The sequence below is a fragment of the Tenrec ecaudatus genome, chromosome 7, assembly GCF_050624435.1.
Source record: "Tenrec ecaudatus isolate mTenEca1 chromosome 7, mTenEca1.hap1, whole genome shotgun sequence".
Lineage (NCBI taxonomy): Eukaryota > Metazoa > Chordata > Mammalia > Afrosoricida > Tenrecidae > Tenrec > Tenrec ecaudatus.
In genome coordinates this window covers 1,773,258-1,799,697 of record NC_134536.1, presented here as the reverse complement: position 1 = coordinate 1,799,697, position 26,440 = coordinate 1,773,258, and the positions used below count along the sequence as shown (strand labels likewise).

Genomic DNA, 26,440 nt, shown 5'->3' with positions numbered 1-26,440 from the left:
ACACATGGCTCCCCTAGAACAGGGGGCCCTACCCCACACCCCATGCCGGCTCCTCCAGTTTAGCTGCAACACCTCACGTGGTTTCACACACGGGCGCCTCTCAAACAGCCACTGTGCTTGACGCAGCCCCTCCCGCGGCTCCTCTAGGGCAGCCATGTCCCGCTGCAGGCAGGCTCTCTGAAGCTGTGCTGGGACAGGTGCCCGGATGCGCAGTTGATGTGTTCACTGAAAGGCAGTCACTGTGGGAGAGGGTCGGGGCAGGCTGCCCTGCTGCCCCAGAGATTGGACGCACAGCCAACCCTCCCTTGTCCCTTCTTCCGCAGGATCAGAGCCTGCCACCCAGACCTGAAGCATACCCCATCCCCACCCAGACGTGCCCTAGAGAATATTTTACCTTCCCTGCTTCCAAGTCCCAGGATCGGACTGGCCCTCCACAGAGCCCCTGGTCAAGCTATGAGGAAAAGCCTCATGCGCACCCAGATGGTGACCGTCCCAGTATGGTCGTTCAGGTGAGCGCGGCTGCCCCAAAGGTCTGAACAGAGTGCACGGCAAGACTACCGCTGGCGCCAGGGTCTCCTTTCAGGGCTTTGTGATGCAGTAGCGCGTACTCCATGTGGCAGGACGCTCTGTGGCCTGAGTGTGCGCGTGAGTGAGTGGACCGGACCATCTGAGGAGATGTGGCGGGGCTCTGTGTGTGTGCGGAGACAGCAGCCTGGACTGGGATGTTAGGGTTTTCTAGCTCTGGGCAAGGGAGCATTGTGGATCTGCTTATGTCAGAGACCAGAAGCCCCTTCGGGCCGGCCTTGTCCTGCAGGCTGAAGGCGAAGTGACAGTTACAGCCTGGTTGGCCCTGGAAAGTAGAGGGAAGGGCAAGGATACCCAGCTGGCCCAAGTGTCCCCGCTGAGGACAGGGGTTTAGGGCCATGCAGGTGGTGTGGCTGGACCTTTGGGGAGGAATTTGGGTAGTGTGGCCAGCAGCAAAGTTGAATCTGAAGACTTGGGTGCTGATGGCTTAAATTTTGGAGCCTGGGGTTGGTAGACTGCCTCTGGTGATCTGGAAGTTTCTACCTCCAGGGAGAGGCTGTGGGAAGCTCTCCCTTCTCTCCCCCATCCCCCATAGCAGGACATGGGCAGCTTGAGGCCACTGTGTTCTGTGGCTCCCAGCCGGGTCAGAACAGGAGCCAGAGGCACATGGGCCTGTATGTGTTTCATCTCAAGTTAGGACAAAAAGGGACATGTGACCGACCGTCACTCTGGGTGATGATCAGATGCTCTTAGCTCCGGGAAGGGCTGTCATGTTTAAGCTCTGGCGTGCGCTCAGTCAGCAGTGTGTGTGTGCCTGGCTACCTCAGAGAAGTGGACAGGCTGTAGGGGAAGCGAGGGTGTGGCCGTCCCCTCTTGGAGGCCAAGGTGACATGACAGAGGGCACAGTGTCTCCTGCTTCTCACAAGTGAAGACACTCGTGGGCGCCCCACTGCTCTTGTCTGGAGCTTCCGCCCTGAAGATGCGAGGCCGCGGGAGGCGTCCCCGGTCTGTAGGTGAGGCATGACGGTTCTTTCTCCTGTTTTCCAGCGGGTGACCCGGTCCCAAGAAGAGCTCCGTGATGACCAAGCCTACCAGCTTGAGCAGCATCGCATGGCGGCCGGGGTGGACCGCAAGTCGGACAGCGATATGTGGCTAAACCAGAGCTCCTCCCTCGAGTCCAGCACATCCAGCCAGGAGCACCTGAACCATTCCTCAAAGTCGGCCACCCCCGCGTCCACACTAACTAAAAGCGGCCCTGGCCGCTGGAAAACCCCAGCTGCCATCACGCCAATCCCAGTGGCCATCTCTCAGCCTATGCGGACGGACCTGCCCCCGCCGCCACCGCCGCCCCCTGTGCACTATGCCAGCGACCTGGATGGGGTGCTGGTGGACTCGCCTCTGCCGCTGCCCCCCTCTGCCAGCCAGGCCTGCGCCTCATCCGTGCAGGCGGCCGCTGCAGAGCGCAAGAAGCGGGAGGAGCAGCAGCGGTGGTATGAGAAGGAGAAGGCCCGCCTGGAGGAGGAGCGGGAGCGGAAGCGGCGCGAGCAGGAGCGGAAGCTTGGCCAGATGCGCACACAGCCCCTGCCGCCTGCGGCCAAGCCCGAGAAGCCATCCAGCCTGCCACGGCCACAGGACACGGTCATCCGAGAGCTGCAGCCGCAGCAGCAGCCACGCACCATCGAGCGGCGCGATCTGCAGTACATCACCGTCAGCCGGGAAGAGCTCTCATCCGGAGACAGCCTGTCTCCTGACCCGTGGAAGCGGGACGCGCGGGAGAAGCTAGAGAAGCAGCAACAGCTGCACATCGTGGACATGCTGAGCCGCGAGATCCAGGAGCTGCAGGCCAAGGCCGAGCGCAGCGCCGAGGAGAGCGACCGGCTGCGCAAGCTCATGCTGGAGTGGCAGTTCCAGAAGCGGCTGCAGGAATCCAAGCAGCAGGATGACGAGGATGATGACGAGGATGACGACGACGTGGACGCCCTACTGGTCATGCAGCGCCTGGAGGCCGAGAGGAGAGCCCGGGTAAAGGGGGCCCCCCCGGCCAGCGTCCTGGCCATGGGCTCGGGCGGGTGGACCAACCTGGAGGGAACATCTCCCCCACATGTCCCCGTCTAGACTGGCATCATCGTGAGAGAGAGAGAGAGAGAGAGAGAGAGAGAGAGAGAGAGAGAGAGAGAGCAGGACTGGCCAGTAGCCTGTGCTGATCATGGTCCAGGCCTAGAAAGGAAACCCTAGGGCCACACATCAGCTCTGCCACCACAGTGCTGGCCGCCTGCTGTCCCAGACCACCACCACCTGGCTAACGGAGGGAGGGGAGCCCCCTGCACATCCTGTGACGTCCTCACCAAAAGTCGTGTCTCTGCAGCGCTGTGTGGAGGGAGGGGCCAGACCTGTGACACGAAGGACAAGGGGCCCTTGGCCTGCTGTAGAGTAGGTGAGGTTTGTCTGTCTTTCAATGGAAAGAGCAAAGGCGAACCTGAAGTCCTCAAGTGGAAGGACTCGTCAGATGCCATGTTTAGGGAAGAGCAGGGCCCCTTGGCACAGGCCAGCAGGGCCATGCCCACGGGTCAGTGAGCCCAGGAAAGTGAATCCGAGCCATGCCCTCACCAACACCACCTCCCTCTTGGGGCCTCACTCACCTACCCACAGCCCTACACTTCGGGGTTGGGTCCCTAAACCGGTAGGGTTGACTCTGAGCTGCCGCGTGCCACTTGCGTGTGCTTCCTCCCTAAGGGTGCCGCTGGGTGCTGCTCCCCACTCACGTGATTGTCCTCTGTGCTTGCTGCTGTCCGCGTGCTCCCCTCCCTCTGCTCTGGCCAGGCGCCCTGTGGGCACTTCTCAGGTTGAGTCAGTAGACAGGCCACCCTGCCTGTGGCCCCCAGACCTGTCCCCCGACGCCCTGCTGAGCTAGGCAGTCCCTGACTGCTGTGTGCCACGTCAGCCACTGTCCAGCAACCGGGAGAGGCGCCCGCTCCATGCTGGTACTTCTGTCACAACTCTTTCCCATGGGGACGCGTGGATGCAGAAAACTCCCCTGCCTCTTACAGAGTTCCACAAGTTCCTCAAGATCCCGTACTTCACAGTACTCTCTGTCACGGTCCATACTGGGAGGCTGATCTTGTCAGTTTCCAAGATTCTTCATGGAGGAACTCATCTGGGAGTGGGAGTGGGGCTGCCGGGAGCCAGTGTGTGGTTCTCCCTGCGTCCCCAGGGCGGCTCTCAGGCTGCTGGAGACACCCACCTCAGTGCGGGCGGAACCTAACTGTGCTCACACGTCATCTCTCTTTTTTCTCCTCTGTCCTGCAGCAGACTGCTCTGCCAGCAATCTCTGTTCTAGATTTGGTATGTGCTCGTTCCTCTGCCCGGCCCTTCCCGCCCACCCTCCTCCTTCCTGTGCTGGCTGTGTCGTGCTGTTCTCCGTGGGCTGCTGCCCGGAGGGCTGTCCTCACCCAGGCGCCTCTTGGTGGCCCTACACGCATGCTTGAGTGTCCTTCTCGTCCTGGGGCCTGCTCTATGTGTTGTCACGTAGTCACCCATGTGTGAGCAGGTAGAGGGGCGTGGCGAGGGCCACCTGTCACTCTTGCTGCCTGCCTTGCAGCCAGGCTTCCGGCGCTTGTGATTGGAATGGGGCTGACACCAGGGGCCACGCTCAGTGCACCAAGTGAGCGGGCTGTCGATGTCCTGTTCCTTTTCAACAGTACTTGGGCTTTCGTGTTTAGCCAGACCAGTGAGTGGTCCTGCCAGAGCAGATCCTCCTGCCGTCCTGGGTGCCCGTGTGCTGAGAGCCAGACTCCTGGAGCTGTAGGGCCGACCCTGGTGGTCCAATCTCCTTTCATGGGCCCTGACCGCATCAGCAGCCCCTGTTGCTCTCCAGTTGCGATGCTTCTATGTGAGGCGGAGATCGTAGGAAACACGCTTGGTTGACTGTTGAGGCAGGCTCAGGCAGGGTGGCCGAGAGTACTAGGTGGGATGCTGTGTGCCGGGGCCTTGGAGGCGGCCTCTGAGCGCCTGCAGCCCCATTCTGTGCAGGATCAGCAGTGAGTCGGAAGGAAACGAGGCATCGGGCAGGAGTTGTTGCAGAGGGCTAGTGTAGAGCCGGCCTTTCAGGGCTTCCCCTCATGCTGACCATGCCCAGCCCCCAGGGAGCTCACGGTCCAGTTCTGCTATAAGTATGCGTGTTACTGGTGACAGGGTCACTGCATTGGGACCCTTACTGTCTGAGGAGCAGCTGGTCCTGGCCCTGGGAAAGCACTGGTCAGGTGTCCGTCCACCTTTGGGGCATCTGACTGCCTGGACAGTTAGTGACCCAGCTCTCCTAGCTCCCTGCTACCCACTGTTGCTGTTAGACATAGCCCACTCCTGGCCACCGCTCCCCCTAGACCCTGCCCTTGGTGCCCCCACTGGGTGAGCTGACTTTCAACTCATACGAGCGCTTGGTCTCCTGGTCCCCCATGTGACCAGCTCTGGTGCAGGATGGCCATCGTGTGGGCATGGGCGCCAAGGGCGATGCTGCCCCCATCACCACCTCCATCTCCAGAGAAAGACCTGCTCTCCAGGGTGAGGTCACAGCCTGCCTCTTTGAGGGGTCGCTGTGGGGGCTTCTTCCAGGAGCTACATGTCCAGGGAGACACTTGTGGGAGGACAAGCTGTGTGTCAGTAGTTATTGGGTCACCGCCGATGATTGTCCATTGGCATGCACACCCGGCCCACTGGAGCACCCCTCTCCTCTTGAGAGAGCAGGGTGGGCGTGAGCCACTTAGAGCCCCACCTAGACCTGGGAGACCCTGTAGCATTTCAGGAATACGTGAGAGGCGTTGGCAGAATCCAGGCTACAGGCCAGGAGCCAGCCAGGTGCCGGAGCCACCTTGCAGCGCCTAACCCCCTGCACCACCGGCGCCTCTTCTAGACCCTTCTAGGCACTTGTGAAAACAGCGAGTGTGCTTTCCTTATGTGCGGCAGAGAGGGGGCATCCATGTGCCAGTGTCCATTCTGTGCTGGCAGCTCCTGTGGCACAGCATTGAAGCGTGGGGTCCTGTTCTGGTGCTGGCACGGGTTTCTGCCAGCAGGTGGGAAGGATGATCCTTTCCTGGGAGCCGCACATGGGGCGACATTAATCTGGGCAGTTAGTTGTCGGGCAACGCCACACGGGTGTCTGGGTCCAACAGAAACTGCTCCATGGTGTCTTAAGGCTGCAGCCTTCCACATCTGTCACCCTGAGCTGGGTTTGAACTGCAGGCTTCCAGGTGGTGGTCAAACGCTTACCTGCCTGTGCTGCCACTAGGACATGGCCACTCTCACTCCTCCTTAGAGTTCTTTTCATGGGAAACCTGGGCTCCAGGCCTGGGAGTGAACTGCAAACTTGATGTGTGACAGACACTTTGTCATTGGGCTTTGGCTCCCGATCGGCGGTGTCTGCTGCTACAAAGCCCCCAGGGCTGCTCCCCTCACACAGCGCTTACAAACGTGCACAAGCAGTGGGTGAGCCATCCATCTTGCTATAGCATAAGGGCGTAAGCGTTTTCTACAAATGGGGGTGGGCCATCAAGGGCCAGGACAGTGTGCCTTGGACCCAGCTTCAGAGCTGCAGCTGAGTTGTGCCCTGGTGACAAGTGGGCGGGACCTCAGGGACTGTCCCTTGCAGACCGGGGACTGGCCTGGGTCCTCATGTGCTGATCGCACCTAGCAGATGGGCCTGAGCCAGTTGCGTGCTCGGTAAGGAGCAGGCACCCCGCAGAGGCGGACAGGACAGCACTGCTCAGCCTATTGGCAGAGTGAGGAGACTGGGGTGGGGTGGGGTGGGGTGGGGTGGGGAGGCCTCCTGCTGGGCTGAGATGAGGGGCAGGCAGGCAGGTTCCATGTGAGGTGAGGCTACAGGCACGTGCCCTGCTTGCTGCACCAGCATCATCTCTACAAGGAACTGCCTGGCATGGTGCCCAGAGGGCTGGGGCAGCTCTTTGGAACCAGTGGCGGTCACGCTGTGTGCTGTAGTCTCCCAGGGTGTCTGTGTGTCCGTCGTCTGTCCATCCATCCATCCGTCCGCCTGTGTCTGGGGCTGCGTGAGCCCAGGTGGAAAGTAAGGCACTCGCTCTGTGGTTAGTTGCAGGAAGAGGAGCGGCGGCGGCGGCAGCAGCAGCTGGAGGAGCGGCGGCAGCGTGAGCTGGAGGAGCGTGGCCTCCCTGAGGACCGAGGACGGCAGGAAGCCGAGGAGGAGGAGGAGGAGCAGCGTGGACGGCGGGATGCCGAGGAAAAGGTCCTGGTCCTCTAAGGAATAGAGCCTAGTGGGCGGGCACGGGGATCTCCCACAGGGCCAGCGCTGCGGGGCGACTGCATCAGAGCCTCTCCCGGCCACCTGTCTGCTGAACTGCCTGCGGCCCTCCTGCACCCCTCTCTCAGACTCTGCGCTCCCTGGGGCCCAGCCTGCCGGCCCACTGCCCTGGGCACGCTCAGGCACATGTGCTCAGTTGCTCGTGGACTTGGCCCAGGGGACACATTGAGAGAGAGTCACAGCACGTCGGCCGTTGACTCAGTCACCCAGTGCGTCCTTGCCACAGGAAGCATGTGGCGTGGGACCTGTGGCCCAGACGGTGCCATCTGAGACTGTGGGCCCAGCCGCCTGTGCGCATCCAGCTGCTGCGTCTTCACGGGGCTGCTGTTCACAGCGGGGAGCTGGGAACGCTTGGCATCATGGTGCTCGGCAGCCCCTTCTCTCGCTGTTGTCCCTTCGTTTGCCTCTGGCAGGGCCGCTGTCTGTCTGCTTGTCCTGGGGAAGCTGCCCTCCCCACCCTTTCCCTTCTGTGAAGGCAGAAGCTTCGAGTGCCACAGCTTCCTAGGGGTAGAACTTGTTTCCATTCATGATTCCAGTGGACTGTGTTGCCCACCCACTCCCCCACCCCAAACAAACAAGGACAAGGTCAGTCGGGAGGTATTTGGTGCCCGAGAGGCTGGCGTAGTGGTCAGGGCCTGTTTTGACAGCAGTGGTCTGCCCACTCACAGCTGCCAGCCCCCTGGAAGGACCTTGCTGCCTCCTCCCTGCTGTGTCCTCACAGAGCAGCTCACTCAGGACGTCTTTCCAATGCAGAGATGAGGGAGGTGGTTCTGAGGAAGTCAGATTCCCAGAGAGTGGACACTTGAGCTCCGGGACTTGGGTTTCTGGGAGGCTGCTTCTAGTTTAGGTTGGGCTGCTCTTGACCCCCTGGCTCGGGCGGGCCAGCCGAGATCCGCTCACTTGGCGCCCTGCACATAGCGCATGCCCTCTGCCTCCAGATACCCGGACCCGTAACTACTGACGTGAACAGACAGTCAGCATGGTCTCTGCCGTGTGCAGCCTGCTCATGGGGTCACTGCCGCCTGGCAGTCCCTGGGGGTGCTGTCCCCGCCCCGGAAGCCCTTCCCTGTGTAGACATCAGCAAGCTCAGGAACGAGATGTGGGGCGTGGGGCTCCTGTCCTGGCTGTGGGTGTGCAGTGTCTGGTTGTGTGCACATGCGTGTGTCCTCAGAGTGGGCATGCCCATGTCCTCAGAGTGGGCATGCTCATGTCCTCACATGGGTGTCCTCAGCAGGTTTGTCTTTGGTGTCCAGGTGTGTGTGTGTGTGTGTGTGTGTATGCATATCCGTATTTGTAGTGTGTGTGCCCACTGTGTGTATGCGTGCACATGTGTGTCTTTGGTGTCCAGCTGTGCAAGTGTGCAGCCCTAGGGGAAGCAGGCAGGACCACAGGCACCAATGGTGACGTTGCAGCTGAGCACCTTGTTCTGCTGCCCACAGGCAGGCTCCGGGCGAGGGCCGGTCCTCGTTTTTCATCTGGCACTGTAGCGGCGGTCTTTCCTGGCGCTCTTTCTCTGGCGCCTGCCGGTCCCTCCTCCTCAGTCTGTAACAATGTTGGCATTCCCTGTCCAACCTGTGACGGCCATGCCCTTTTGTACACTGCGCAGATGTACGTCAGAAATGTACTCGATTGTCTCCAAATACACTTGCATTTCTTTTTGCTGCTCACGCCTGCCTCTGTGCTTCTCTCTCTGTTGGGGAACTGTAGGGTCAAGTTACGGATTGTGGGGGGGGGGGGCTTTGGGGGCGGCTCACGGTCCTGGAGGGAGTGTTGCTACTGGCCTCACTGGGGCGGCCCAGCCGCATGTCGCTTCAGGGGCCGGCTCTCTCGCAGCCCCAGGTTCTCACGTGCCGGCTCTAGAAAGCCAGTGGGGGGCTGCTCTTACTTTGCTTGTCTCCTGCCGCGCAGCAGACACAGGTAAGCTAGCCTGCCGCCGGGAGCCGGAGGGCGGGCGCAGGTGTCAGGATGGGGAGGGGGTCTGGGCTGCAGGTACCTGAGGGTCCCTCCTCTGGGTCTCACGGAGCAGCCATGCCCACTGTGTTTATACCTCAGGAGGGGGAGGGTGTTGCAGTGGTCCCGTGTCTGTGGTTTTCATACTTGTGGTCCTCGTGTCTCCAGCCCCCATATTTACGAACACCTTGTCTGTAATCCTTGTGTCCATGGGCACCATGTCTGGACAGCAGTGGGCCCCATCCTCTCCCCGATGCTGATGTGTGTCCCCCTGCCCACAGAGGCGCCAGGAGGAGGGCTACTACAGCCGCCTGGAGGCCGAGCGCCGGCGCCAGCATGAGGAGGCCGAGCGGAGGCTGCTGGAGGCTGAGGAGCCGGGTCTGTGCCGCCCACCACCGCCGAAAGACTACCAGCCCCCCGGGCCCCCGCCCGCCCCGGGCGCACCCCCTCCCCCACCACAGCGCCACACTTCCTACCTCAAGACGCAGGCTCTGTCTCCCGACACGCTGTACACGGCCAAGTTTGTGGCATACGAGGAGGAGGAGGAGGAGGAGGAGGCCAGCCTGGCAGGTCAGGATAAGTACTCCAGCATGAGGAAGTCTTCCGGGGAGCTGCCCCCTGCCGCCCCTCGTCCACCGCCTGCCCGCCCACCACGCCCCGTCTCGGACGGCATCTTCCTTTCCACCTCATTCCAGCCACCCTGGGCCAAAGCCAACAGTACTGCCCCGCGAGCAGGCCCGCCCCCGCCCCCCAAACCCAGCATCGCTAAAGGTAGAGATGAGCCCTGATGCCCCCAATCATTGCCCTGGGGTCTGATTCCCCACTGTCTTGTCCCCCCAATCACCACGCCTGGGGTCTGATTCCCCACTGTCTTATCCCCCCAATCACCACGCCTGGGGTCTGATTCCCCGCTGTCCTGAACCTCCGCCCCCCAATCACTGCCCTGGGGTCTGATTCCCCAGACTCTGGGTTTCTGATCACCTCGCTCAATGCCACTCAGAGTACTGTTGGCCTCGGCTCTGCCCCGATTTCTCTCCCTTCTCATATTGGGTGGGTGCATCCATCCCTCACCCCAGCCCTAAGGAGGCCATCTCTGCTCGCCGGTCTGCTGTGGCTGCATGCTGCCTCTCTGCTCTCTAACCAATCCAGCTGCCTGCTCCAGGTGGAACACCACGTGGTCTTGGACCTGCAGGGAGGGGGGTCTCCGGAGTACCATTGCTATATACCTGCCCAGACTCGTGGGGCCAGGAACTGAGTCAAAATGACACTGTCCTGCCCTGTACCCTTACTGAGCCATCCTTCCTCCTGTTACCTTGCCTGTGGGGTCTACACTGGCCACAGCCTTGGGTTCCGACGTGCCGGGCAAAGCCCTCCCTCCTTACAGGGAGAGATATGCCCACACAGATGCCACTGCCAGGTGCACACAGCAGGTGCACAGAAGGGGAGGGAAGAGGAGCCTTGTGTGCCCTCCCCAGCTCTGTCTGCCCACCCTGGTGCAGAGCGGGGCTGCTGAAGGTTCCAGGTCCAGCTCGTCAGAGGACCACTTGGGAATCTGAGTTCTTGTCAGGTGTCCATGTTCAGAGTCAGGGGTGCACAGTGCAGCTCGTGCCCCGGGTCTTGAGGGCACAGCACAGCTGTGATGGTGACTGCCCTCCAGCCCCTCACACTCAGACTGTGCCTCGGGGCACACATGCTCTTATCCCCTCCCAGCACTGGCTGGGTCTGCCCCATCACAGGGTAGCTGTTACTGTTTAGGGGGGTGGGGACACTGTGGCTACACCAGCTCCTTCTGCCGGGCACTTGTGGTAGGCCACAAGAGGCCAGTTGGGAGGGTTGGAGGCGCAGAAGCTAAGCAGGTTTGAACAAGGGCTGACTAGTCAGAGTTGTTCTGTGCCCATGGCAGCAGCTGTCAGCGCCCTGGCGCCGAGCTTGCAGATCCAGCAGAGGCTCTCTGAGCAAGCGAGATGGGCGGGGCCTCTAAGGCTTTGCCAAGGGTTGTCCTAATGGTCATGGACCCGTGTCAGAAAGGCATTTCATATAGAAGTGGTTCAGCAGTGCTGTGGCCTGTCTGGCCCAGCATGGACGCCAGAGTTGGGGAAAGGGGGCACGCTAGAGCCTGCCCTGTGTGAGCAGCCTTAATGGCCCAGCGGTGAAGTGCTTGGCTGCCAGTGGAAGGTGGGAAGTTTAACACTCCCTGCCCCACCCCAGCACTCCCAGCAGCTCTAGAGGAGAAAGCCCTGGTTCCCTGCCACACAGTGGGGGTAGGGGGGGTCGAGTGCCCAACAAAAAAGACCCTACAGGTGATGTTCAGCTGTGCAGGGCCCTGCTCAGTGCTGCCATGAACGGGTGCGCCTGGGTGCTCGCCAGCTGGGAGCTGCGTCTTTTTCCTGGACCCAGGGGTAGCGCGCAGTCCTTGGCTCAGGCTTGGGACCCAGTATCGCTATGCAGAATCTTGGTACTGACATGCTCACCAGGGACTGACCCAGTGGCTTGCTTCCTGTGGTTCCACATGGAGACATCTCTGACTGTGATTTCCTCTCTCTCTTGGAAAAGGACCAAGCCCACACCCTGGGCCTGCTGGGACAACTGTCAGCACGCGTGATGCTGGGTGGGACCCCAGAGAGCGCTGGCCTAAGAGGTACTGTGCCAGACCCTCACTGCCTGCGGCGCCCTCGGTCCCTTCCGGAGCGGAACACGCACTGCTGGGTGGGAGGCCGTCGGAGCAGCTCTCGGACGCTTTTCACTGCTATTCCCCGAGTCACGAGCAGACATGGGCGTGGCACCCAGGGTCGTGCTGGACCCCTAAGGCTAGCACTGCCTGCCAGCGGCCAGTCCCCCAGGAGATGCCCAGCGGGCAGCAGTGTTGCAGGGAGCTGTCAGAGCTTGGGTGGACAGGATGGGAGAGTCTCACACTCCAATGAGATGAGATGTCTGTGAGTGTTGGGCCCGTGATTTGAGTTTGGTGGGGTTCTTCTCAGTCTGTGGGGTGGTTATTAAAATTCCCTGTTTTGAAACCCCGATTCCATAGTTAGCTGGCAGGAATTACCGTCTTGCTCATAGTCATCAGCGTTTTGCGAATGAGGACTAAGCACCCTGGTAGGAATAGCTCCAGTCATTCCAGCTATGAGAATGATGGCGGCAATATTGAACAAAGAGTAACGGTCTCTTGCAAATGTCTTCCTTAGGCAGAGGACCTGGGGTAGGTGGTTGATGGTCTGCCTCTGAAGCGTGAGGCCAGCGCTGCCATGCTGAGCATTTTGACAAAGATGAGAAGGGAGATTCTGCTCACAAAGGGGTGGGGGTGGGCGTGCAGAGTCCAGGTTTTCTGCAACTGTTGCCCTAAAGAAAATCCTTAAGCCAAATATTCCCTGGAGCCATCGCAAAACCATAGACACGTAGCTTCCTGGGTCATGAGTGTGCTGCCTTTACAGCCCCACATACATGCCATTGCTGAACCTGCGTGTGCATGTGTTGGGCTGAGTGTGTTCTCGGTGACACCGAGTGGATTGTTTTTGCATCTTGGCTGCCGTGGTGAAATGCTCCCGGCTTGGCAGGTGTGTCCCCTCTGACAGCCGTGTCTTGTGTGCAGCCACGACACGGATCCACCAGGGACATCGGGAGCCCCTGAGAACCTGACCTTCCGAGAGCGCCAGCGGCTCTTCTCACAGGGCCGAGACGTGTCCGACAAAGTGAAGGCTTCGAGGAAGCTCACCGAGCTGGAGCAGGAGCTCAACACCAAATGAGGGACCACCGAGCCGTGTGGCCGTGGGGAGGGGTGGGGCGGGGCTCAGTGGTTGGCCGTTTCTGTGTCTGAGGGAGAGTTGGGGAGGGTGTGATCCCAAAGCTTTTCTTTGCTTCTCAGGCTCCCCAGGGACACCGTGTGCGTGCACACTGCCCCTTTCCCGGCATCTGGCACAGGGGCGATGCCTGCTTCTCTAGCTTCTTTCCTGGGGTGCACTGAGCGCAGGCCTGGGCCCGTGCTGAGGTATGGCCTCTCCCTCACCTGCTCACACCCCAGGACTGAGGGGGTCACAGACCCCCTTTCTGTCCTTTAAACCACCGCTTTCTGTTAGCTGCCTGTCAGAGACTCGCAGGAACTGCCCAGACTCCGAGCAAGGCCTCCTCAGCAAGGGTCACTGCCCTCCAGGAGGGGGTGTGAGCGGGTGCACCTGAGGGGCCGCCTTGCTGACCCCACCCCACAGCTCCTGCTGAGCCAGCTCGCCTCACCCAGCGTACTGGCTGAGGAGTGAGTTTCCAAGGAGTCGTCTGGGGGTGGTGGTATTATTGTAATCAATGCCGGGTTATCTGGACACACACACCACAGGTGGCCCTGAGGGGGGCCAGGGTGGGATAGGAGGTGTGTCACACATGTCCGGGATTCCATGTGCTCCGTGTGGGGACATGAGACCTGAGAAGATGGGGCACATGGAGGACACTTCACATGGAAACAAACTAGATTGACATCCATCCATAATCTTTCAGGGAACCGCAAGGGCTCAATGACATGGTTGTCATAGTATTTTCAGGAGTGACTCGCGGCAGTTCAAGCTATTTCTCGTAGTACGGTAGACTTATTTAATGTCATTTGTTTTATTCCCACGGCCATCGCTTCAACCGAGGGGACTTGCCTGAGGGTGACGGGTGGATTGGCTGGTGGGCTATTAGGCTAAGCACACAGCCAGTCGGCCGAATCCGGATGTGGGTCTCCATGATTCTGACCATGCTGCCCTCTTAACCAACGCATGTGTCAGAAGTCACACCCTCCACCAAGCAGCACGGTGGCGTCACCTCCTCGTCCATCAGGCCCATGACCTGAGTGGCGAGGAAGGGTCCGCTTACTCACCTGGATCGACTCCACGTTGCTCCTCAGGAACAAGATGGAAACCAACAGCAAATAGGGTACACACACATCCACAATGAGACCCCAGAGGACAGACAGCTGCCCCGGGCTCCACCCAAGGGCAGATAGTGGCTTCCCACCGCTTCACCCACCTTGCCATTGGCAGCCCAGCGCTTTAACCGCTGTGCCTGCCGGCAGCACCGTCCTATGTCTGCAGGGAGGTGTGGAGTGAGTGGGGCAGCTGGGACCGGGCGGGTTGGGTTGTCTTTGGACAGTTAGGTCAAATGTGAACACGTGTGAGTGCTTTTTCATAACTGTTATTCTGGAAAACACCAAACTGCTGTAGGTCCTGTTTCTACTGTACTTCGTCGCAGCCTATTTTTAATAAACTTTGTATGTATTTAAGTGTACTTGCTATCCTAATAGTACTGGCAGAGTTTATATTGGTAACATCAGTCTCCACCACCTCTCCCCACCTTCCATGCAGGAGCTCACTGGACAGGCTCCTGTCCAGGGCAGTTTGAGCGGTGGGAAACGGGCATTCAGAATGAGGGCGTGTCTGGTGGGTGGAGGAGGGCAGGGTGCACTGTGGGCACCAAGCCCAGGGCAAGGCGGGAGGTTTGGCTGTCTAAAGATCCCTGGACACCACCACCCCCCCACCCCCACCCCCGCCAGGGGTCAGGGACTAGACGTGCAGGCTGAGGGTGGAGTCGTTGGGGGCGGGACCAAGACGCTCTAGGGGCGGGGCCGCCATGCGCAGGAACGCGGTTGAGGATGGCGGCAGGGGCCTGGCGGGAGCAACTGCTGCTGTTCCCCAGGCCCTCCAGTAGTCGGGTGAGTTCGCTCTGCCGTGTCACCTGGGCTCTGTGGCCTTGTCCCTGTGCAGCCTGTCCTCCCCAGTCTGTACCCCGTCACAACCCCACACACAGCCAGCCCCCAAAGGCATCTACCACCACGGCTTTGATCCCCATGACATCCCCCAGTGTCCTGCCCTTCTCCATAGCTTTCTCCACAAAGCCTAGCCCTCTGACAGACCCGCTGCCACAGCTTGCCCTCCCATGGCATTACCCCAACACCCTGAACCCCTCACAAGGCCTGTTCCAATAGCCTGACCCCCTACTGCATGCAGCCCTAAAGACCCCGCCCTCCACACACAGCCTGCCCTCGCCCCAAAGGCATCCATTCACCATAGCTAACCCCCCATGGCGTCCTACCATCCAGCCTTACCACCCCCACAGCCCGTACACCCACTGCAGACGGGGGAGTGGTCGATCCCTGGGCCCCTCCCGAGCATGAGTAGGGCTCTCTGTGCCCCTCTGAGCATCCTAGGCAGTAGGTGCCGTCGCCTAGCGAGATGGGCCTTCCTAATGGCACCAGCATCCTTAGTCTCCTCCAGTGCCCATGTGGGAGACGGCCTCTCAGGGTCTAGGCCCCCACCCCTTCCCGTGCAGCACTCTGCCTGTGCAAGCTGCCAGCCTTGACACCCACTGTGGCCGGAGACTGCACCCCCAGCTCGTCTCCATGGGACGGAGACACACCCTGCCCACATGGAAGAGGGGACAGCCTGGGACAGTCAGGGTGGCACCCTCTCCCTACGCGCATTTCAGTCTGTGCTGAGCAAGTCATCGTCGAGGTGGACGTAAAGCCCTTGCTGACGGGATCAAGGATCACAGCCTTCAGAAGACCCAAGTCCTCACCACTGGACCAGTACACAGCATCAAGATAGAGAAAAGATTGACAAGGGAAATAGAGGCCAGCGTGCTAGAGGCATCCCTGTGTGGTGTGTGCTGTCGCTGCAGGCGAGGGCCAAAACACGGGTGCAGGAGGGGCAGCCCCCCAGGTGGCCCCAGATGCTCATCTGGGACAACAGAGGCCGGATGGCAGGGGTGAGGCCAGTGAGCCCAGTCAGGATGTGTACTGGGGCTCTCCATCTCGAGGGTGAAGATTTTTTTAAATCATTTTATTGGGGGGGGTCGTACAACTCATCATAATCGATACATCCACTGTGTCAAGCATATTTGTGCATTTGTTGTACATCATCATTCTCAAAAAATTTTCTTCTTGAGCCCTTGGTACCAGCTCCTCATTTCCCCCTCCTTTCCCCACCCTCCCTCTTCACAAACCCTTGACAAATAATTTTTTTTCATGTCTTACACTCCCATCACCCACTCTTATGTTGTCCGTCCCCAGGGAGGAGGTTAAATGTAGATCATTGTGACGGGTTCCCCTTTCTACACACACAACACCCTTCCCCTCCTGCTATTGCTGCTCTCATTGTTGGTCCTGAGGGGTTTATCTGTCCTGGATTCCCTGTGTTTCCAGCTCTGATCTGTACCAGTGTACATCCTCTGGTAAGGTAGAATTGGGATCATGATAGTCGGGAGGAGGAAGCATTTAGGAACTAGAGGGAAGTTGTATGTTTCATGGTTGCTACACTGCACCCTGACTGGCTCTTCTCCCCGTGACCCTTCCTTAAGGGGATAGGCTTTGGGTCTCCACTGCACTCCCCATCATTCACAATGATATGATTTTTTGTTCTTTGATGCCTGTTACCTGATCCTTTCGACTGACACCTCGTGATCCCACAGGCTGGTGTTCTTACATGTGGGTTTTGTTGCATCTCAGCTAGATGGCCGCTTGCTTATCTTCAAGCCCTTAGGAGGGTGAAGATCTTTAGAGGATTTTAAGGAGTGAGGGGCAGACGCCTGACCAGAGGGAGAGGGCTATTGCCAGGAGGGAACACGTGACTACCAGGAGGCAACATGTGACCAGACACTCGTGATGTGAGGTGAGAATGGACATGGTGGGCCAATTGCGGGGGCTGCTGCCAGGCAGCAGCATGAGACGTTCCACTGGCCCAAAACCCAAAGGTGCCGCCGCTGCCGCTGCCATCAGGTCAGTTCCAATTCCAACCCTGTAGAACAGAGCAGGGTTGCCCCACGGGAACCTGCGGCCAGCCGCCACCACGGAGGCACGCAGATGCCACCGCGTTTTCCCCAGAGCAGCTGGTGGGTCCAAACTGCCCACCCTTTGATGAGCAGCCCAAGACCCAGAATGCACCCCCGGGAGCTGGGGTCTTCTCTGGATGTCTAGATGGGCTCAGCAAGGGAAGAGGTGCTGGTTCATCTCAATAAACCTTGCTAAGAACGGGAGGGTCTCTGGTCTGTTCCCACCCATCACCCCAGCCAGAGTGCAGCAAATGGGATCGAGAAGAGGGCTCCCTCTCCCCAGCTTTCCCCTTAGGGGATCCTTGATCTCATGAACCCCCTTCAGACATGGAGCAGAGGCTAGATTCCTGGTTAGTGTGTCTGGCTAGAGGTCTCCCTCCATCCAACCCCCACCCCCCCAACACCCACCAGGTCCTACATCTGGGCATCCCGTTTACCCTCCCCACAGTTCAGCCGAGGTCAAAGCTTTCAGAGTGGGACAGCAATTCTGCAAAGACCAGGAGTCCTGCCTTGGACATCCCCCAAGGGGAGAACAGTCCGTAAGAGAAGACACCCCACCCAACCGCAGCAGAAACTGCAAGGCCACTGCAGGGTGCAGACGGTGTCCAAAGGAGTGTGGTGGTGTAGGGGGTTACACATTGGGCTGCTAGCCACAAGGCCAGCTGTTCAAGACCACCGGCTACTCTGCAGGAGAAAGCTGAGGCAGTCTGCCTCCATTAAGATTGACGGTCTCGGCAGCACCCTGGGGCGATCCACTCTGTCCTGGGGTCACTCTGAGTTGGGGTGGATTTGCAGGCTGTGAGCATCACAATTAACTGCCGCCAGCAGCACTGCCAGGTGGCAAGAGGGGCAGCCCCATGTGTGTCAGGGCAGCCATGCTCCATAGGCTCTCGGGAGCCAATCACCGGGCTTCTCATGGGCTCAAACCACCAACTTCCCAGTTAGCACTGGGCACGAGGTCGATATGAGTCAGAGCTGACTCTTCATCTAACAGCAATAGCAACCTCCCATTCTGAGACACCGGGCCAAGACCCTCAAGCTACGCCCTGAGCAGAAAGAGCAGGGGAGTCATAGATTAGAGCAGGAAGAATAAAAGAAGGGATACAAAACAATAGGAACAGTGAACAATGCCAGACAGGGTTCCTTGAAAAGATCAATGGAAACTGGCCATCTTGAAAGAAAGAATGATGAAACGGGAACAAAAGACTTTATAAAAATAAAAAGGATCATATCATTGGGTGCACACCTCCATGATAGGATCACTGAGGACAAACGGGTGCATAAGCAAATGTGAAGAAAGCTGATGGTGCCCGTCTATCAAAAGATAATAGCGTGGGGGTGGGGTGGGTGGGTGGTAAGGAAGTGGTGTTAAACTCAGGGACAAGGGAACAACAAGTGATCCAAATTGGCGGTGAGGTGGGTGTGGGGGGCCTGGTAGGTCACGATCAAGGGTAATGTAAGCAAGAGGAATTGCTGAAACCCAGGTGGGGACGGAGCATGATAGTGGGACAGGAGGAAAGTCAAGGGAAATAGAGGAAAGTCAAAGGAAATAGAAGAAAGAGCTGGAAGGCAAAGGGCATTTATAGAGGTCTAGATAAAGACATGTACATATGCAAATGTATTTATATATGAGGATGGGGAAATAGATGTATGTGCCTATATTTATAGATCTAGTATTAAGGTGGCAGAAGGACAAAGCCCACATGGAAGAACACATCAGCCTGTGTGATCACGTGGTTCCGAAGGGATCAGTTATCAGGCATCAAAAAACAAAAAATCATATCATTGGGTGCACACCTCCATGATACGATCACTCCTCAGTGATCAAACAGGTGCATAAGCAAATGTGAAGAAAGCTGATGGTGCCGGGCTATCAAAAGAGATAGTGTCTGGGGTCTTAAAGGCTTGAAGGTAAACAAGCGGCCATCTAGCTCAGAAACAACAAAGCCCACATGGAAGAAGCACACCAGCCTGTGCGATCACGAGGTGTCGAAGGGATCAGGTATAAGGCATCATCAGAACAACAACAGAAATCATACCATAGTGAATGAAGGGGGGAGTGCAGAGTGGAGACCCAAAGCCCATTTGTCGGCCACTGGAGATCCCCTCACAGAGGGGTCTAAGAAAGGAGATGAATCAGTCAGGTTGCGATGTAGCACCGATGAAGAATACAGCTTTCCTCCAGTTTCTAAATGCTTCCTCCCCACCACCCCCAACTATCATGATCCTCATTCTACCTTGCAAGTCTGGATAGACCAGAGGATGTACACTGGTGAAGATAGGAGCTGGAGGCACGGAATCCAGGGCGGATGACCCCTTCAGGACCACGGATGTGAGTGGCGATACTGGGAGGGTAGAGAGAGGGTGGGTTGGAAAGAGGGAACTGATGACAAGGATCTACATGTGACCTCCTCCCTGGGGGATGGACAACAGAAAAGGGGGTGAAGGGAGACGTCGGACAGGGCAAGATATGACAAAGTAATTTATAAATTATCAAGGGCTCATAAGGGATGGGGGAGTGGGGAGGGAGGGGGAAAAAAGAGGACCTGATGCCAGGGGCTTAAGTGGAGAGCAAATGCTTTGAAAATGATGAGGGCAAAGAATGTACAGATGTGCTTTTATACAATTGATGTATGTATGGATTGTGATAAGAGTTGTATGAGCCCCTAATAAAACGTTTAAAAATAAATTTAAAAATAAAAAGGATCCTGAGAACACACTATAAACAACTGGACAGCGTAAATGAAGTGGTGAAGGAGAAACTGAAAGCAGAACTATAACAAGTAAAGAGATGGAAGTACTTTAAGCGATGGTTTTGCTGGTGACGTCTACCAAATGCCCAACGAAGGGTTAACACAAATCCTTCACAGACTTCGAACTATGCACAAGAAGGTTTGAATAGGTTGAGAGAGAAAACACTTTCTAACATGCTAATTCAGTCTGTGAGGGTCAGTATTATGCTGACTTCAAAATTTCACATCAACATTGTTGGAATGGAATATAGATGCAGGTTGTCTACAAAACACTAGCGAGGCAACCCAGACCCCTACCAACAGGATTGTCCACCATGCTCAAGTGGCATTCCTTTCAAGAATGCAAGGTTAGTTTAATATTAAAAACAGAAATCAGTTACTGCGGTACACCATTCCAATAGAATAAAGGCCAGGAGTCACATGATTCTCCAAATGGGCCCAGAAAAGGCATCTGACTAAACTAATACTTCTCATGATAAAAGCACGCAAGTAAGTAGGAACAAGGGGGAGCGTCTTCAACTTGATACAGAATGTGCACAAAACCCCACAGCACACCTCAGGCTTCGTGTGGTTAGGGTGGATGTTTCCCTCTAAGCTCAAAAGCGAGGCGAGCCTGTTTGTGCCCACCATGCCTCTGCAGCCTGGTGCGGGAGCAGGCAGGCAGTCTGGGCAATCAGCAAGACCATGGAATGGACTGCGTACATGACCTTGTACACAGAAAAGCCCAAGGAATAGCCTTAACACTGAAAAAGGGGCTCAGAAAGATTGCGGGACACAAAATCGGTATCCCATGGTCAGTCCTGTTTTTTACACAATACCAACAAACACGCTGAAATGAAATTTTAAAACTGTCCCATTTTACAATAGCCTCAGCAAGAACAAACTGTTTAGGAATGCCCTTAGCCCAAAGAAGTATAAGACCTGAACGCTAAAAGTGATATCCCCCAGCATTAGTCACCGCCTTACCCTGGGACAGTGATGGGGCAGGTGGCTCGGGCACCCTGCCATCAAGCTGTTTCCCCAGCCGTGTCTGTGTCTGGGGGTGCACTGCGAGGCCTTGCAGCTCAGGCTGTGTACCGTGATGCACTGTGTACTGCATGGTGCACAGTGGACAGGCCCCCTGCAAACATGCTGACACCCCGCACCTGCCAGGCCTCCGAGGACACGAAAGTTTCCTGGAGGGTCAGTGGTCAGGGCAGCTGCAAGCACGGGCCTGCCCCTGTACGAGGGTGAAGATCTGAAACTCCAGCGTGAGCCGAGGAAGGTCCCTGTCTCCTGACGGCTCTCTTCAAAGTCAGTGTGGGGCACGTGGTCTAGGAAACTCCAGAATAAAAGGGCTCACAGTCTTGTCGCTCCTGTGCCCGGTGCTACCATGGTCCCTTACCTAGAAAGGATGGGCAAGGCACACCACTCCTCCCCCGGAAGGGTCTGAGCAGCCCACTGGCCTCTGCTGAGGAGCTGGTCTGAAATCAGTAGTGATTTCAGTAGCCAGTGGGCTGCTACCACGAGTCATCATGGTCTCACTTCAGCCTCGCAGTGAAGCGAATGGGAATGTTTCAACCCGTTCGTGACCCATGGGACAGAGTGCCCACCTATACAATTGCCAACACCACCACCACCCCCTCTGGAGTTTCATGGGAAGCTATTGTCCCACCTCTAGTCTGTGCTACCAGCCTCGGGGCCCTGTGCGAATTGTGGACCTGAGGAAAGGTGTCTGACAAGACCTGGCACCAGTCGGCCGCTACGGCTGTGTCCTTGGGGGTAGATTTGAGGGCTGGTGGTCTGAGGTCTGGAAGTACGGCTGACCCCATCTCCTTTCCGGGGCTTTGGCTGCAGGTCAAAGAAGAAAGAATCACAGAACTGGAGACAGAAAACGCCCTTCTCCACCTGAAGCTGGCAGAGGTAACCCTCCCTCAGGCCCTTGTTCCTCTGCTGTGCTTGCACACACTGAAAGAGCAGCGCCTTGGCCCCCAGGCCCGCGGTGCTGAGGTGCAGCATACACACCCGGCTCCAGTCCCTGCAAGGGTGGGGTTGCCCAGTCCGACCCCTCACCACCACCCACCAAGCGGGGAGCCTGTGAGATGTGATTCCTACACCCCACCCCAGGCAGCGGCTCTCCTGTCCACCTGGAAAGGAGCCCTTGAGCCATGGGTCTCTGTCCGCTTGCCCACCTGCCAGTCTGCCCTGCTCCCAGCCCCGCCCGCAGGAAAGCCAACTCGGTAGGGAGGCTAAACGGAGGGAGGCTAAACGGAGGTTGTGGACTCCGGCCTGCCATGGCCGCCCGCGGCGGGGTGGACAGCAACCCCAGACCACCTCTCCCTCTCCACTCGCTCTGACCCTAGGGAGCACCGGGGGCTGGAACGTGTGATGGGAGCAGGAAGCCCCCTCATTTTCTCTCAGCCTCTGGTGGATTCAAACCACTGGCCTTGATCAGCAGCTCAATGCATAGCCGCGACACCACCAGGACGCTCCAAACCACACCACAGTCTGAATCCCTCAACAGCTGCAAACTCCACCTGGTTTGGAGAGTGCTTGAGGACAGGCGGGGGCGGCGGACCTGGAGGAGCACAGTGCACTTCCAGAGGCAGGCAGGCAGTGGGGTTTCACACAGATGCACACTCACACACGTGCACACACACGTGCAGCACACGGACTCACACACCTGCACTTAGACCACACGCCCACACACACTGACACCAGCACACACGTGCACTCACATGTAAGCACAGTGTTACACATGTCCCACAGACGCAATACATAACACATCACACATATGCACTCACATGTGAGCACAATGTTATACATGTCCCACACCGACACAGTACACAACATAGCACACATGCACAGATACATAGACACTCGCACATATGCACCACACACTTATACACACTCATATGTACACATGCACACTTCACTCATGCACACACCTACACCTACTCACAGACACACATGTACATACCAACACACAGTCATACACAACACACATGTACACATGCTGACCATGTGAAGCTAGGCAGAGACTGGAGTGAGGCAGCCACAAGCCAGGGAGGGAGACCAAGAGAGAGAGGTAGAGACACAGAGACACACAGAGAGAGGCAAGGAGAGAGAGACAGAAACATGGAGAGAGGCAGAGACACAGGGAGAGAGATCCAGAGACAGAGAGATGAAGGGAGAGAGGCAGAGACACGGACAGAGGGAGGAAGAGAGAAACAGAGACACAAAGAGAGAGAGAGAGATACATGGAGAGGAGGGCGGGCCCCGGCTCCCACCAGTCCTCAGTCTCGGGCCGTCTCCTCAGGGGGTTGGACTCCAGGTGAAGGCAGCCGAGGCCCGGCCCAGGGCGAGCTCCTTCAGAGGGTGCCCTTCCCACTCTGTAGATCCGCACAGCTGCACCAGACCCGGGCACGCAGCCCCCGGAGCCAGCCTCCTAGGGATGCTATTGCCACGCTGCCATGAACATGGGCTCCTTCTTGGGCTTTGTCCCAGCGGAGCCAAACGGGCGCTCAGGCCCCGATTTTGGCAGTGTCTGGGGAAGCCCCTTCCTGGTCCGCCAGCACCCTCTCTCTGCTCCCTGCGTCCCCGGGTGATGTTTGCCCTACTGCCTGGGCAGCTTCCACTCAGCCACGCGGCTGGTACCCTCACACACCACCAGGGCTCAGATCCAGACCACAGCCCCCTCTCATAACCCGACCCAGCTGCAGCCACCAGCTAGCTGGGTAGCTCCGAGCAGGGCCCAGCCCTCACCTGTCCCCATCTGTCCCCACAGTGCCGGGAGATGGTGAGGTGGAAGCGGCACAATGCTGACACAGAGCTGCCCGCCCCGGGTCATGCACAGCCGGCTCTGCCGAGAGGGATGCAGCCCGTTTGTGTCCAGCTCTCCAGCACCATCCAGGTAAGGGCCAGTCAGACAGCCCTCCCCTCCCCCATCAGGCTCAAAGACCTGGCATCTGCAGAGAGGATGAAGTAACCCCCATTGTCACGCTCACCTGTGGGTGGGCTTCCTTCTGGGGAGGGGTCTGCAGGTGAGCGGGAGACCTGCCTGGGAACCCAAGTCACAGAGGCTTAGACAAGCAGATGGCCACCTGATTCTCTGAAACAGCGGGTGCGGAGGCACTGCACCCCGACTCCTGGCCCAGGGCCACACCACAGCTCCCAGCCAGAGACGGCAAACAAAACTGACCCACGGAAAGGAGCTGACGGCAAGTGGCCAGAGGACCTGTGAAACCTGGGACCCCAGGGCAGCCCGGCCCCACCCTGAGTTCCCTTTCTTGCTAACCCTGGGGTCCCTAGTGCCTGTGGTGGAGGGGGCCCTGTCCCAGAGCTCTGGAAGAGCTCCTTCCTGCAGGCAGGCCCAGTCCACAGGTGAGGGGGCAGAAGCAGACACCACGTGGGCCCCTGGGGCTCCCCACAGTGCTGGGGGGCAGAGACATCATGGTCATGTGGACTGGGATGCGCGGGGCCCCAGTAGGGCATTCCCTGGCACCTCAGATGTGTGTGGCGGTTGGAGATTGGATGAGGAAGACCCGAGAAGAATGGCCGCATTCAGACTTCGGAGCTGGAGAACGTTGGAAGTTCTGGGGTGGCTGAAAAGGCAAAGCCCTCTGTCCTGGAGAAGTACAGTCAGAAATGCTCCTTAGAGTCAAGGGTGTCAAGACTGTGTCTCACGAACTTTGGACACATTGTCAGGAGAGGCCAGTCTCTGGGGAAGGACATTGTGCTTGGGGAAGTGGAGGGGCGGGGGCCGGGAGACGGACGGACCTGGTGGCTGCGACCAGGGACGCAGGCAGAGGGACACAGGGACACTGGTGAGGATGGCTCCAGGCCGGGCTACGCTCTGTTGTGCATGAAGGTCACTGGGGGTCAGAGCCGCCTGGACAGCGCCATTCTGTCACCTCCCCCTGCAGCTCCATTCCTGCCTCCGGAGCGGCTCCCAGAGAGCCACGGGGCGGGCGGGTGGGGGGTGGGGGGAATTGCTCACTCAGAGCTGTTTGCTTGGCAGTTCTCCAAGGTGGCCCCCCAGGGGCTGTTTCTACACCTGGACTAAGGACATGGCTTTACCTTGTGTTGTGCTCGTTAAGTAACAATGAAGACGCCATCTGTGGACGGACTTAGTCCGAGCTCTCTTTGGAGAGCTTCCTCCCTTTCTTTGCATGAATGACGTGAGTTTCCTTGGAACAGATTTCTAAAGAATGGGTTTTGAAGTTCTCTTCCAGCTGAGGAAACACAGCCCACCTCTGAATGACCCATGCTACTTTGTCTGCATCCCAGCGCCCAGAGAGGCTCTCACGCAACACAGCCTGATGCCTTATCAAGATGTTGCTCGGACACGTGGGAGTAAAGCGCCCACCTTTTGTGGGCACAGACCACCCGTGGAAGGAACCGAGGATGGGGGGTGGGGGGACGCTTGGGGTCAGCTGAGACTTGGTGGCTTCTGTGCTTGGTACACAGAATCAAGGAGTTAGTTCCTGGGGTCCGGCAGGTGTCCTGCCTTGCAAACAGGAGTACCAGGACATCATTTCATGGGGGGTGGGGGGGGGGTGGCATGACAAGTTGGTGTTGTCAGGAACCATCAAGTCAGTTCCATTTTCTAGGGACCCTGTGCCCAAGGCATGCAGCCCGGCCGGCGCCGTGCTCACACGCGTCCCTCTGCCCAAGCCCACGGTGTCCGTCCATCACCTCGAGGGCCTTCCTGTTTTTTGCTGCCCCTCCACTTCCCCAAGCATGACGTCCTTCCCCAGGGACTGGCCTCTCCTGACGACGCATCCCAAGTACGTGAGACACAGTCTTGCTGTGCCATGTCCGAAGCAGCGTTCTGCCTACATTTCTTCAAGACTGACCTATCTGTCTTCTTGGTGGCCCACGGCACTCGGGATTCCTGGCCAGCACTGTGACTCGACCTTCCTTATCCAGTGCCCCAACCTGCCTGGCACACGGGCAACATGGCCTCATCAGTCCCCCTGGCCCTCACAGTGACAGTCTTGCTTCCAGCACTTTGAAGGGGCCTGTGCGTTACCTACAGGCTTGTGTGTGTTGGCTGTACAGCGCCCCGAGCTTTCTAAACACCTGACTCCTTACTGTACCTAGAGTTCCAGCAGCCGCTCAGAGGGAGAGGGCTGAGGTGGTCTGCATCAGCGTCAGGAACCCTACTGTGTGTCAGAATGGAGAGTGTAGCCGTGGACTTGACGTTGGGTTTTCTCCAGAAAAGGCATTTCTTTCGCCTTGAGCTGGCAGGCAGAGCCCAGAAGGTGGTCTGGTGCTGGCTCCACTCTGTGTCCCCGGTGAACGAGAGGGTGTTCCAGGGGCAGAGACCACCCCTGTAGAACTGGCAAGCCGGGTCTCCTGTCCTTACATGCTTTCAGTGCCTGCGGCACATGAGCATGCAAGGGGGCACCCACAGCAGCCCAGGTGGGGGGCGTGGCTTCTGGAGGCAGGCCTATGTCTGTGCATGCGTGGAACCCTGTCTGAGGGCCCAGTGTGCCAGGACCTGGGTGCTGGTGTGTGTGTACTCATGTGTGTGTGCTGCTGTGTGTACTGGTGTGTGTCCTGGGGTGTGTGCTGGTGTGGGTCCTGGTGGTAGGTGTGAGGCTGTGTCCTCGTTTTACAGAAGCTGAAGTGGTTGGCTGTGGTCAGGTGTCTTGAGAAGTGTGGTGATAGATTGCATGAGCAGCAGGACCATGGTTTGGTTTTCTGGAGCGTATTATAGTAGGGTCGTGCTGACAACAATCGTGGGGCGCATGAAGCAAACACAGAGGGCAGGTCCCACCTCCTTCTAACTGTCCTCCAGGGTCACACGGCTGGGTACGTGACCAGGCACAGCCAACATTCAGTCCCTGGTGGGGGCTTGTTGGTCTGCTTAACCCTGCCCTTCAGTCTCCCCCGTGGTCTCATCTCAGGGACCAGGACCACAGGACCCGTCACCTCCAGATAGGATGTCAACAGTGATGACAGCTCATGGGGCTGCCCCCCCCCTCTGTCTCGTGCTACAGAAACTGAAGCAAGACCTGGGGGAGCTCCGCTCCACATCTCTGGCGATGCTGAAGGATCTGCAGGCTCAGGCCCAGGACTGGGCTTCTGAGGCAATGACCGCTGCCCACAGCTC

At 58.1% G+C, this 26,440-nt stretch overlaps 2 protein-coding genes across 9 annotated transcripts in view; both read left to right on the top strand.

Moving 5' to 3' along the window:
* AFDN (afadin, adherens junction formation factor) overlaps positions 1–14,050 on the top strand; it is a 99,942-nt gene extending 85,892 nt beyond the window's left edge. For 7 of the 8 annotated variants that reach the window (XM_075554269.1, XM_075554267.1, XM_075554270.1 and 4 more), the window contains 6 exons: positions 324–509; positions 1,573–2,547; positions 6,623–6,775; positions 9,082–9,370; positions 11,354–11,438; positions 12,390–14,050. In XM_075554269.1, the coding sequence (XP_075410384.1) occupies positions 324–509; positions 1,573–2,547; positions 6,623–6,775; positions 9,082–9,370; positions 11,354–11,438; positions 12,390–12,543 (1,842 nt within the window). In that variant the 3' untranslated portion in view covers positions 12,544–14,050. Of the gene's footprint in view, positions 1–323; positions 510–1,572; positions 2,548–6,622; positions 6,776–9,081; positions 9,572–11,353; positions 11,439–12,389 lie in introns of all 8 variants that reach the window. The other variant, XM_075554262.1, reaches the window with a different exon arrangement.
* Positions 14,051–14,414: 364 nt separating this feature from the next.
* KIF25 (kinesin family member 25) overlaps positions 14,415–26,440 on the top strand; it is a 47,626-nt gene continuing 35,600 nt past the window's right edge. The window contains exons 1-4 of the mRNA XM_075554206.1: positions 14,415–14,474; positions 21,178–21,243; positions 23,108–23,233; positions 26,328–26,440. The exon at positions 26,328–26,440 is cut by the window's right edge and continues 26 nt beyond it. Of these exons, the coding sequence (XP_075410321.1) occupies positions 14,415–14,474; positions 21,178–21,243; positions 23,108–23,233; positions 26,328–26,440 (365 nt within the window). The remainder of the gene's footprint in view (positions 14,475–21,177; positions 21,244–23,107; positions 23,234–26,327) is intronic.